This window comes from Stigmatopora argus, chromosome 9, assembly GCF_051989625.1.
Source record: "Stigmatopora argus isolate UIUO_Sarg chromosome 9, RoL_Sarg_1.0, whole genome shotgun sequence".
Classification (NCBI taxonomy): domain Eukaryota; kingdom Metazoa; phylum Chordata; class Actinopteri; order Syngnathiformes; family Syngnathidae; genus Stigmatopora; species Stigmatopora argus.
Genome location: NC_135395.1, coordinates 2,736,248 through 2,749,030, shown reverse-complemented (window position 1 = coordinate 2,749,030; position 12,783 = coordinate 2,736,248). Strand labels below are relative to the sequence as shown.

The window sequence follows — 12,783 nt, the reverse complement described above, 5'->3', positions numbered from 1 at the left end:
GCACAGTTCGAATGTTTACCTTGTGTCATGTTTGTTATGTATAAAAGGCTAACCCTCATTTTCTAAGAAAAACAAGGTAAGAAATTCTGTCGATAAATCATTGAATAGGAGTGTGCTTAGATTCATTTGCCTTGGACACAATGCCAGGCAAAGTAAACCACACACATTCATTCAATGGGAAACTAAGCTTGACAGTAATCCCGTTACTGACCAATGTTTCTGTTCATTTCTTTAAGGATATGGACAAGGACTTAATCTAAGAAACAACAGCTAAATTGTTATAGTGCAAATAACTTCCCAACACGCAGACACACATAAAATATACATACAGGCACAGGATCGGGTGGCTGGTCCAAACGAAGTGTGGAGGACAGCATAGACGGACTGAGAGGAAAACTTGGGCTGCTGGGATTGCGGCTCTTGCGCCGGGAACGTCTGGTGGAGTCCCTGCGGCTCTCTCGACCCAGACCTTCGGGCTCCTCCTCAATGACTAGAATTTTGTCATCGCTGAGGTAACGCAATAAGGAGTTATCCGAATCTGTGTTTGGAAGACAGAAGTTAGATGATTAGCAAAGTTCAACTGAATGGATGGGAGGGAGAGAAAAGTGAAAGAGGCTTTGCAGATAGGATAGAGCCAAGAGAGAAATACGAGGAGGAAGGTGACATAGGCCCATTGAGACCTGGAAATACCCATTGATAAAATAAACAGAAACAGATAACTTTTCTCCAAAGCTGCATTATCAGGAAGAGTATGACTCGCCAACTTGGGACAGCCTGCTTATCTGAGTCACAACGATTATACAGATTTAGAAAAACCCAGTACTAAGCTGCAAACTGTTACAAAAAGTTAGAATCTGATCATTTCTTTGCTGTTCATGTATTTCAGCGTGAATACCATTCTCCTGACAAAAGAATGAGAATGTGAAGGAACATAGGCATTTGACTCAATCCGTAGTATTGTGTTTTAATGTTATTCATAGAGTTTCTAGTGGTAGAGTGGAGGTGAATACAGATCAAGTGCTATTGAAAAATGTTAGTAACATTGAAATGCCTTAATTTCTTCAGTTGTATAAATGCAATGCCCTTGCATTTATGAGTTCTTGTCACCATGTCAGACACATATACATGGCAGATATGTATCTTTGCACAACCACACCACCACGAACAACCTGAGGATGGGATGTTTTGAGCCAAGTTGGAAGCAAAGCAAGCACTGGTCCATTCCCGTCACTTTGTACTGTGTCAGAGGGAGCGTTTGTATGTATTGTATAATATAGTATGTGATAGTATGCGTGTACCTCGACTCCCTCTCTTGCCCATGCTGGGTTCCTTGGCCTCGGCCATCCAGTTATATTCGGGAGGCATGGATACAGGTCTGAGGTCACCTGGAACAATCCAACCAGCGATCAGAGAGTCGGCTAAAGGGGGAACGTGGGTATTCGGGTTGTGGGCAAGCAGCGATCGAGAGTGACTGAGAGACAGCTGGTGGGTGGACAAGGTAGAGGTAGACAAGGTGTGTGCAGGTGAGGTACAGGAATGACATGCAGGACAAGGGCCACATGACCCACATTTTTGGGGGGGGGGGTGAAATTACTTCATCTTCTCCTTGATATTAGATGAGCTCCCTCCAAACACTTGCCCCCATATATTACGTAAATAGTACCAGGTATTTTAAATTGGAGTCTAAACTCGCATTTGGCAGTGACTGTTATTTTCCGCCTACTCCTCGTTATGATGGATTCAGTCCAATCGTTGAAAAAAAACTGAATAAAGTCTCTATCCAAGTATTCTATGCTCTTTTAATGTTGGCATTTCATGTTGATATCTTCATAAAGTAGAGGCCTGTGTATTTGTTTAATCACTGGGTTAAAACAAATAAAAATGAAAATAAATCAAGGCATTTTCTGTGAAAATATAGTTTTTGGTATCCAGACATCTTGCATTTTCCATTTAAGTTTAAATATTTTTTTTTTCCATACAGCACATTCATTTTTAGTTGTTCGATGTTGCCAGCAAAACCAATGAGCTCAGCACTTTGGTGATTTGGAGGGCTCAGCATCATTCTAACGATAAGATTCAGCAGTTTGGTGCTATTGAAAAAGTCCGGCACAGCAGTGGGTCAGAAAACTAATCTGTTCATTTAAGATAATATAGTGTGTGATCATGAAATGTGAAATAGAATATAACACATAGGAGTCTTCTATAGCAAAATACATTTTTTCCTATATTAAACTGCTTATTTCTACTTTTTATTTTTTTATCCAAGAAGAGGAATATCAAACAGATCCCTGCCTTCATTGTTAGTCCAGACTCACAACTCCTGTGAATGCATATTAATGCAGTTGTTTGTTGTCTGACCCTGGCCTTTCACATCACAACGGCCCCTTGAGAGTCTCTCATGAAGGAAGAGGATGTCTTGAAAGCTGTCTGGGATAGTGGGAGAGGGCCCTAGGTGGCAAGGAAGCTTTAAACTGTGCTCATGGATTTGTGTTTGATTTCAGGCCATGACTGCTCAGTGTCTCTATTCAGAGATAAAGTCTTTGTAACCCCAGTGTGAGAAAATCACCGGAAAGGTGGTCCATACTCCACGCATCTAACCATTTGAATTGGCGCAGATATTTTGGCGTAATGCTGCATCATGCTGACAGGCAGAAAACATTAGATGCATTGTTAGCAGAGGTGTTACACAGCCATTAAAGCAATAAATGAACACATGATGAGGAAATGTCGATAACAAAAAGGTGAAAACATTTGTGGTTGAACATGCTGTTTTACTGAAAAAAAAACAGGTTTGGAAGCACTTAATTAACAAAAAATAAAATATCCTCCTTACCATGTGTGGGGGTCTTGTCGCGCCTGCGTACGCCTGTATTACGGCCTCTGTCATATTCAGAGCCCGGGGGGCCGTCACCCTCCAAAAGAGAGAAGTACTGACCACTATCCTGGTCCAAGTAATAGCTGATAGCCTCGGACCCTTTCGACCCAGATTGTGAGGTCACGCTGTATCGAGTGACGTCATCACATGACATCAACCCCAACTCCTCCCTGAGAGCACAGTTGGCATTTTAGTCATAGAAAGCATGAAGGTCTACCGAGAGATCATAAGGTTCCCGGGCCCTCACCTGGGGCTGTAGAGTCCAGAGACGGGTGAAAGGATGTAGACATCCTGGGCATCCATTTTAGACATACCTAAAGTACCTCCAGGTGTAGGGGAGGTGCTGGTAGGGCTGGTAGAGACAGGCTGAAAAAGCAAAAATTAACACATTTGTTTTTAATGAGTCTCTCGCAAACATGATTATTTTCCAGTTTAATAGCATGCTGTGCAAAAGTACCTTGACAGAAAACAATGAAAGGGACAAACTAAATCCCTGAAGTATAAAAGCAGGGAGCTTGCTAGATAGTGAATGGCAACACAAACAAATAAGGTAATTCTCCAAATAGTCACTGCCATGTTGTATAGAATGACTGTGCAGCCTTTCCCACATTCACTATTCTGTCATTTTGTTTCAAGCCTCTTTACACACAGGGTTCTCCGTGTCTGTTTCCATGACAACCCCTGCTCTCACTTAGGGCAGAGGAGAGCTAGCGTGGCCTCGTACCGCGCCATGACTCAAGAACATGTCATTTGTCTTTTGGGTCTGCCATTTGAACAGGATGCTTTGCTGATGTCATGGGAACCAATAAGTGAAATATATTTTCTGCCATATCAAGAATCATACATACTGTTTTTAGGAGCAGCCATTATCTCCGTATGATACTTCAAAGTTTTCCGATAAATTGTCAAAAATAATAATAATAAACAAACGTGGTACATGAAAAAGAAAAAGCTGGTTGGAAAAAGAAATGAGGATTGTTATGAAGCCAAAATGAGGAAATAGGTCAAAAAGAGCCAGAAAACAAGAAGAGAGTGGTGGAAAGGGAGAGTGAGACAGGGTGCTGGGCTGTGAGAATTAAATAGTCATTTAGTGATTACAGTCCGGCCTTAGGAAGAGCAGAATGGGTGCTCGGAGTGCAAACTGAGCAGAGTGGGACTTCCACAGCAGGTAACATTCCATACATCATTTTAACCATTTGACCCCTGCTGCATTAGCAATGAATTCCTCACATCTTATATCTAACATATCTTATACCCAAAATACTTCACACAAGGATGTTGTTATTGCAATCTTAACATTACCTATGTAAAAAAATAGCTTCCAGTACTAAAAGCATCTATTTCCCAAGGGACAGGGTCCTGTTTTCACAATTGAAAAGTATAAACACAGTCATCAGTCAAACTGAGTAAAGTATAAAGTAAAATGAGAGCAAGCCAAAACAGAATAATGAATAATTAAAAAGCTGTCAAGGATTTATTTTGTCCAGTACCACAAAATAGACCAAAAAAAAAACCTTCCACTGAGATGTTAACAAAGCCATAACTGAGTCTTCTTATTAACAATACATAACTCACAAACACATGTGGCCTAAAATAGCAGGCATTTTCAACCAGTAATTATTTATACACCTACACATATTACACATTTATGAAAAAGGGCACCATGAGTAGCACCCATGTGAGCAATGTGACAAATTGTTTAGTGTTGGCATAAAAAAAGAAAAGATTGCATTTTGTTAATTAAAATGGATGATAACCCTGTTCTTTTACACAGCACAGGGACTGGAAAATGTACAGAAAAGAGGGGGACACGCACACAGGAATGGAAAAGACAGCCATGGAGGGATTTGGGCCTTGAATCGCATGATCATTCAGAGACAAATTGTTTCTTTTTTGGATTTAGTCATAATCCATCCGAATATTTGCCACATCGGATCAACTTCAAAGCTGCTCAATTCATCCTACAACAGCAGGCTTATGTGTTGTACAAAGTAAGAGGAGAGCAAAAGGTTTGTTTACGTTGCTCTACATTGGTACACGTGAATGATACATAACATTTTGCTCGACAATATGAACATGCATCTTGCTTTGCTAAGAAATGTGTAAAGACGCAGTAAAGCATTTTGGAGTCAGTGGATTATCTCCAGAAACTGCTGAGTAGAAGATCTTGTTTCATAGCCTGTACTTCCTCATGAATAATTAACAGCTCAAGTCTGTCTAAGGGCGAAAACACAAATATTTCAGTTTTGCCAAATATTCACTGATGTGTTTATTTCCCTCCGGTTAGTCAGGTAGAATATTTGGTTCTTCTTAAAATCCTGTTTTTAAACAATGAATAATACAATACAGTATTATTACAGTATTCCTGAGGGTAGCAAGTGTTTGTCTTGGAATGCCATGTTCTTCATCCTCCATGCATACTGCCCCTTGTTATGTCGAAATAACTACATTTTTGTTTCATTCCAAAATGAAGCTGGCCTGTCAAAATGTCTTTCAGCATGCCGCAAGCGACTCTGTTTTTCAGAAAAGGCTTCTTACAAATTATTCTTCCATACAGCATCTATGGACTTGTGCGAAGAGTGCTGAGTAGTAGAACAATGCCCAATGAGACCATCTGCTGCAATGTCTTGTTTAAGGTCTTTGAAGCTATTCTGCAGGTTTAGAGTGTATGAGTTTGACTGTTCTCAGAGATATTTATTGGCCTGCCATTTTGGGCCTTAGCTAGAACTCTGCCCGTAGGCTTCCATTTTTTCATGATGTTCCTCTCAGTGGAAACTTACATCCATGAAGTTGAACAGTCTTTGTACTTAGGTAATTTGAGAGTTGCTAAGAAGCTCCCAGAGTGCCACTCTTCATAGAAGATGTTAAGAGGAGAAACAACTTACAAATGGCCACCTTAAAAAAACATTCTTAGGATTGGCTTAGATTTTGTTTATAGGTCAAGGGTCAATGACCTGATTAAAAAAATTGTGTGTTCCCATAATTTTTGCAAAAGGTATTTAAATAAAGAAACAACAACTGTCCCCAAATTCATTCATATGGCTGATTTCTTTAATTTAAAAAAAGCACTTTCCTTAACTGTGATTATCTACTATAGGGTATATTTAACTGAACCACACAAAAGATGATTTTTAAAAGACAATCTTGAAAGTTATCAGTGGTGCCTAAGCCTATTCATCCCACTATATATACACAAATAGTAGATTAAAAAGAGAAAACAGATAGGACAGAAGGGATAAGAAAGGATATGAAAAAAAAAATGCCAAAACACAGATCATATGCATTTAATCATCTGGTCTACGGTAGAGGAAATATTTTGAGCAAGATTAGAAGACAGCAATCACTTTAAGGAGCTGAACAGAAACATTGCAATGTCAAAGAGATGACAGGGGACATTCTTTCTTTCACTCAATTCATCTATGTATCCACCCCTGCATTGATTCGTTATATGTTTTTCCCATTCCGACTCAAGGTGGACACCTTATATCCTGCCATGCCTAAATCAAAAGAAACAACCGTTGACAATAAAATTCACATATATTGATCAGGAATTGATTTTGTTGCTGGCTGTAAGAGAGTTAGCAGTGAATACCACTGAACACTCAACAACAAGGTCATTAATCATGTCATGGAGGCTTAAAATGGAGTGTAAAAAATGACACAATGCAAGTGTTGTTACTGATATGTACCTGCAAGCCCAGTGGTTTCCAGCGCACATTCCTCAGCAGAGCTGGAGTGGAACTCAGTGTGTTTTGTGGTCGTTTCTTCAGCGTCAGGATGACACCACATGGATCTTCTCTTAAAGCGTTGACCAGGTTCTTCAACTGCCAGCCCACCTGAAGAGGACACAATCCATAATGCGTAAAAAAATCTATATTATATTAGTTATAAATGAAAACATGTTTCGTTAAAGGTCAACAACGTCAAAGAGTTCATATGAAAGACAGAAGCAAAATACAAAAGTAATGGTCATGCAGAAAAGTTAGGTTAACTGCATGGTCTTTCCATGTCCCCAAAAAGACTAACTCACATATTGCTAGCAACAATCCATAATTCTTCAAAGAAACAGTCGCAAATTGCGAACGGAATCACATTCCCAGGTTTTACTTTACAACAATTATATTCATCGAATCACTTTGCAACCCACACTGCAACAACGCACTGATATCAAAAGGCATAAAATGCCTGTTGACAGAACACATATACAGCAGAGATCATATCCTTGATTTATGAAAACCCGAGTTATCACTTCAAACTGTCTTTAATGTGATAGGGTTAGTTCTCTTATTAAGAAATGTTCACGATTTGTTTATTTTACTTAATATATAGATTTCCTTGTTTGTCTTATTCACCAAGTGTCTGTATGTATGTAACCTGTGTCTCTATTTGGATAAGATATGAATAGGAGCTCTCAGGTTCTTTCCTGTAGCAAGTCCATTGTTGCTGATAAGATTTTGTGGCCCTAGGGCAACTGCATAGGGAATTTCCATTTTGGTGAGAGCCACACAGATGCCCTTGGAGGTTTAACCTATTTTCCATACTATATAATTTAAAAAAAGGTATGATTGGCAAAGGTTGTAACCGAATCTTCGTTTTCCTTAATTGGCTCCCTCAGTCAGAGTACTGACAGGGAATTTGGCTTTGACCTCCTGTCCAGAAAAGCATGAGATGTTCATGGTGGACAGCATGCAGACACAGTAGCCACACAGACACCCAAAACACACAAAGCATACTATTAACCATGCCAGTTAAAAAGTGTTCACTTTGCAAATATGCAAACAGAGCAGATGGCTACAAAGAGAGACACACCAAAATAACAGCACCACATAAACTGCTGCTGGGATGTTTTTTCAACTCCCGGGAGTCTTCATTATTTTCCCAAATGCTATTACTAACACATAATTATGTTACCTTTTCAAACAATCCATTTGGTATCTGAGCAATTTCTAAATCTTACCTCAAAAACAAAGCTGCCAGTCTTGTTTGGAAACAAGTTTCGCAGCAATAAAAGATCTTAAATTTATAGTATATTCTATACATAACTATATAACCTGGAGATCTCCTTTTTTATATATATTATTCCTTTTTTTCAAGGTGCTAGGAATGTGAAGGACATATTTCCATAATTTCACCTTTGTTTTTCTCCCCCAAGCTCCTCGTTACCTCCTCCTCTCTCCATACCCTTCCAGCTTTGCCTCACACCAGTATGCTCCGATTGCCTGCCCCACACCTATGCCTTCCTCTACTTATCTCCTACCCCCAGGGTGAGAGATCAGAGAGATGAGGGGCTCACAGAGGGAGTAACGAGCAGTTGGAACTAAGCGCCCGGCAGGGAGCAGTCGGCACCATCACCCAAGGGGCGAGTGCTGGGGAGGCGTAGTATGGAGCTCCCTCAAAAAGTCAATGAAAAACCGAAGGAGAAACCAGGAACTAAAGGAAAACATCCCTGAAGAGTATGTCAGATAGAAGCCACATAACAGAGAGACCTTAAATCCAAAAACAATCATTCTTCTCAATAAATGTCCGTTAACTCATACCACAGCTAACAACAAACAACACTACAAAGCACAACTATGTACATGGCAAAACCAGCTACCGAGCAATTACGCATGAATTGAAAACCCCACACGACAAAATAATTTACTTAGGTATGGCAACATGATTCTGATATTTAGCTTGACCAGGCAGTCGATCGAAGGTCAGTCACAGGCGTGGTCCATTTAGGCCTTCAGAGAATGTGTTCAACACTCCCCTGGGCTTGCAAAATTAATTTCCCTCCATAGCAATAGAGGAGAGCATCAAGCTTCATGGTGATAGTCGTTTTGAATGGACAACAAACACTTATGTTCAGTATGAATTCACAGGAAAAACACATTGGAGCTAGTAGTACTTTTAGTTTTTGTTTGGGTATTAGTATTGATGTAGACTCATTTGACTTACCACTGTCTGATGGTTGACTTGGATGACTTCGTCCCCTGCATGTATCTTTTTGCACTGATCTGCTGGAGACTGCAACGGGAGAAATTGTGAACAAGGGAATTAAAGTATAGAATAAACTGTTACAATAGATCAAATCAGAAAACAGTCTTGATATGTCTGAGTTATGATCAAACCTACATTTTCTGTGGTCCCGGTAATAACATGAAGTCCATCATATGTTGATTTAATGTACATTCCCTGTGAGGAAAATCAAGGGAGGTGGTAATTAGTAACGCAAGTCACAGTACATTTCATTCATATTTGATTATCTTTTGAATTTAGGTAATTTGAAATTCAATGCCAACTCCATATTTATAGTTATGAAAACATTTTCCAAAAATTGTTCTTTGTCCCAACTGGGTTTGATTTACATTAGTCACATTCTTCTATTTTGGGTTCTCCTTTAAGTTGTCATCCATTTATCTAAGAATCATCTAAGACTGGCTTGGGACTTTAAAGAAAAAGTGTGAAAAAATAAAGTTTGACCCAGTGCTAATGTTATAAGTCCTTCTGACTCATTACGTATTTTTCTTGAATAACTGCTTCACGGCCTATGCTAGAAATATCTGTCCAGCAAGCCTTCAAAGTTATAAATTACAGCTATTAGTAGTAGTAGTCCTTTTCCATGAGTTGATCATCAACCAGCTGTCTTTTCTGTGATCTCCTTCCAAAAGTTCTGTTCAACAGGCTATGTGATTAACAAAGGATGTGGTCCCTCATCATTGATTCTGGACAAGCACATTTAGAATTTCTATTATACCGTTTCCTAGATAAAACATGAGTCAAAAACACGTCTGTCAATTTTTCACCTAGCTACTCAGAAAGAGTTCATCATATTTCCTTTGCTTTCTCTGTGCTAATCAGTGCTTCTTTGGGAATACAGAGCATTAATTTGTGTGGAAATTGTATAAAAGTATCCTGCAATTTGATTAATGGTTATTAACTTGTTTATTATATGTTACACCTAGCAATGTTTGTGTTTTTTTACCAAGCCTTCACTGGGCATGATGCTTGTCAGGTGGACAACCTCAAGATGGGCTGACTGAGAGACCAGTGAATCCGATGACAGAGAGATGATGTGGTCGCATATCCCCGCTAAGGTCTTACACTGAAGATAGTGTGAAACAATGAAAGAACAAAGTTATCGAGATTGCTTTATGCACAGTAGGGATACAGTTGTAACCTCGCTGGAAGATATTAAACCCAAATGAATTGAGGTTGTTCCAGGTCACTGCTTTAACATTTCAACACACAAATGTTTCCTATGTATCCATGGGCATGCCTGTAACAGTTTCTCAGAACAGTCAACAGGATGAATAGCCAACCCTAATATGCCTCTACAACAAACCCATATTTGTTACATAATTTACCATGATTTACAAAGCATAATTGCCATCCTCATGTTTTATATACACAAACGTGATCATTTGAAGGCACACCGATCAAAAATAGACGAAGGTCAACTCAAAAGATGCACGAGTAATAGACAGTCAAATGTGAATGCCATTTTTGGCATGCCGTACAAATACATTGAGAAATGAAAGTCATTTTCTTTGCTTGTGTCCTAAATAAACATTGACTGTATAGGGGACTATTTATGTGTTAGGTCATGCGTTCCTGAATAAATTATCAGCCACATCAGTGCTTTCTAATCTTTTCTGACTGACTGCAAATGGGTTCACACATGTATTTTTCCTTTTCCCATAAGCTTTGTGACAAACATCCACACAGAAATACACAAGCCAGAATCCTGATATGAAAGTTAAAAAGGCTTCAAATAAAATTGATATTCACATTAAGTGGTGTTGCACGATGCCTTGCAGTGCACACACCGATAACCCCTACATAAAATAATCTTCTGATCTCAATCTTAATGAGCAATTACAGGATTATAGCTCTGGAACGAAGAGAGCAGATCTCAGTAACACACATACATGCAGCCAAACACACAAATACACAGATAGAGAGGTGCTCAAACACATTTGATAGCCATTTATCTGATTCATTCATGATAGAAAAAGTAGAGATAATGGTTTTGCTATTTTTGGCTATCTCAGTTTGACTCGTGTCACTCCTTTTGGGTGAATTACATAAAATTGAAGCATTCTGAATCTTTTCTCTACACAAAATGAAATAAAAATGAAAGTGTAAAGCACAAAGGGAATTTTTAGTTTGACATTAGTGTATTCTTTGGACTATACTATGGCCCTCATTATGAAATGCAACCACCACATTTTGCCCCCAAAAAATATTTTATTATAAACTACAGTGGTCGATAGGCTGCAGGGATAATCGAACTAAATGACATGCAAATCATTAGCTTTTGAAAATCCATATACCAATATAATCCATACTGGATTATAAACATAGGGTTCAAACCAGAGGAAGAAAGTAATTGTGGTCCAAAAATCAGGGTGGAATTTGTAAGTGTATGCTTTTATGCTTGTGGATCTTTAATGGCCTCCAACTACAAACTGAAACAAAGTATAATGTCACGGCTCTGCTTGTCCTCTTCTGTGATCATCGGACTAACAGTTCTGACCTGGGATTAACAAGGAACAAGACACAGAAAGGCAAATCACCAGAGTGAAATTGCTACTTGCCTTGCACTGACACACCCCACCTTGATCTGACACGCCTCTGGACAATCTGAACACAGGTTATGGAGAAGTTCACTTATGTGCTTCGCTGGCGTGAGATTTAAGCGCAGTCAAATAGAAAGGCAGACATAGTACACTGCCAAATGGATTAATCTCTGGCTTCATGCTTTCACCCTCCTCCCTCACTCTCTTCCCTATTCTTGGATCTAACATACACAGGCATCGCCATCATCAGTGCATAAATTGTGCATATGTGGCTCACCACAATCACAATCAGGGGGGAAAAATGAGGACGGTAGAGGGAAGGCAAGAAAAGGGCAAGAGGTAAAAAGTGAGAATCCAGTGTAGAAATAAAGAGAAAGGGAAAAACACAACTAGGACACCGTTACGTAATAGTACTCATCCTTATGCATGAATGCACATAAAAACACATACACTTATACACACTTCTGCTCCATCAGGCGCAAGACTTGCGCGCTACGTTCTTCCTCCCATACACAAAATCTTTGTCCATCTGATTGCTGTAGGCTGTAGTCTACAGCAGAGCAAAGGAGCAATGAGTTTTGCATTATTGAGGAGAAGCTGACAAATGTACAAGTCACAGTACACAAGAGCTGACCGGAGCTTAAGACTGAACCACATGAGAGCAGGAAGCTCACTGTCGCATATTGTATTATAATATGCACTCACCTCCAGTTGTAGATCATGCATTTTGATTTGAAATTCAGATTATTTGGTTTGACAATAGAATCTCAAAATGTGCTGCCCAAAGACATGCAATACCCACAGAAAGATATAGAGATATTGACAATCAGGACCGTTATCGAATTACCTAAAACAACTAAAGCGAGCAAGCTACCAGCTGGCTAGCAGTTGCAAATATTGACCTTAATTTTCACATTCAGCGCAGGTCTACGTCAAGTTATGAGGTGATTTTGGGAGGGTACTGGTAATTTTGAATTTAAACAAAAATATTCTTACAGTTTTGTAAATTATTTTATTTCTTGATTTAAATTAAATCACTTGTGAAATCTGATCTTGTCTTGCCACACCAAGTCTCTGTGGGTTCCAACTTTTAAATGGGATGAAAAAATCTGTTTTGACTAGTTGTGAGTGTTTGGCTATGACAAAGAACAACATAGCATGAAAACAAAAAAACTAGAGTAAATAATTGAAGAATATTGTGGTTTTACAGCAAATTCTTACTCCGTCATTCAAATGGTAAGTACTAAAGAAATCAAACTCATCAAGCAATGCTATATATATGCAATTGGTGCGTGACTGTTCAAATGTGGCCTCACTCAGTGTGGAGTTCAACTTCGGTAAACC

The 12,783-nt window shown here is 39.1% G+C and overlaps 1 protein-coding gene across 5 annotated transcripts in view; it reads right to left on the bottom strand.

Annotated features, from left to right (window-relative positions):
* LOC144082281 (connector enhancer of kinase suppressor of ras 2-like) overlaps positions 1-12,783 on the bottom strand; it is a 44,063-nt gene that overhangs the window by 13,877 nt on the left and 17,403 nt on the right. For 4 of the 5 annotated variants that reach the window (XM_077609317.1, XM_077609321.1, XM_077609319.1 and 1 more), the window contains exons 6-13: positions 9,843-9,962; positions 8,993-9,052; positions 8,816-8,884; positions 6,565-6,711; positions 3,123-3,241; positions 2,834-3,045; positions 1,299-1,385; positions 330-538 (exon numbers count right to left, since the gene is read on the bottom strand). In XM_077609317.1, coding sequence (XP_077465443.1) covers positions 330-538; positions 1,299-1,385; positions 2,834-3,045; positions 3,123-3,241; positions 6,565-6,711; positions 8,816-8,884; positions 8,993-9,052; positions 9,843-9,962 — 1,023 coding nt within the window. The remainder of the gene's footprint in view (positions 1-329; positions 539-1,298; positions 1,386-2,833; positions 3,046-3,122; positions 3,242-6,564; positions 6,712-8,815; positions 8,885-8,992; positions 9,053-9,842; positions 9,963-12,783) is intronic. The other variant, XM_077609318.1, reaches the window with a different exon arrangement.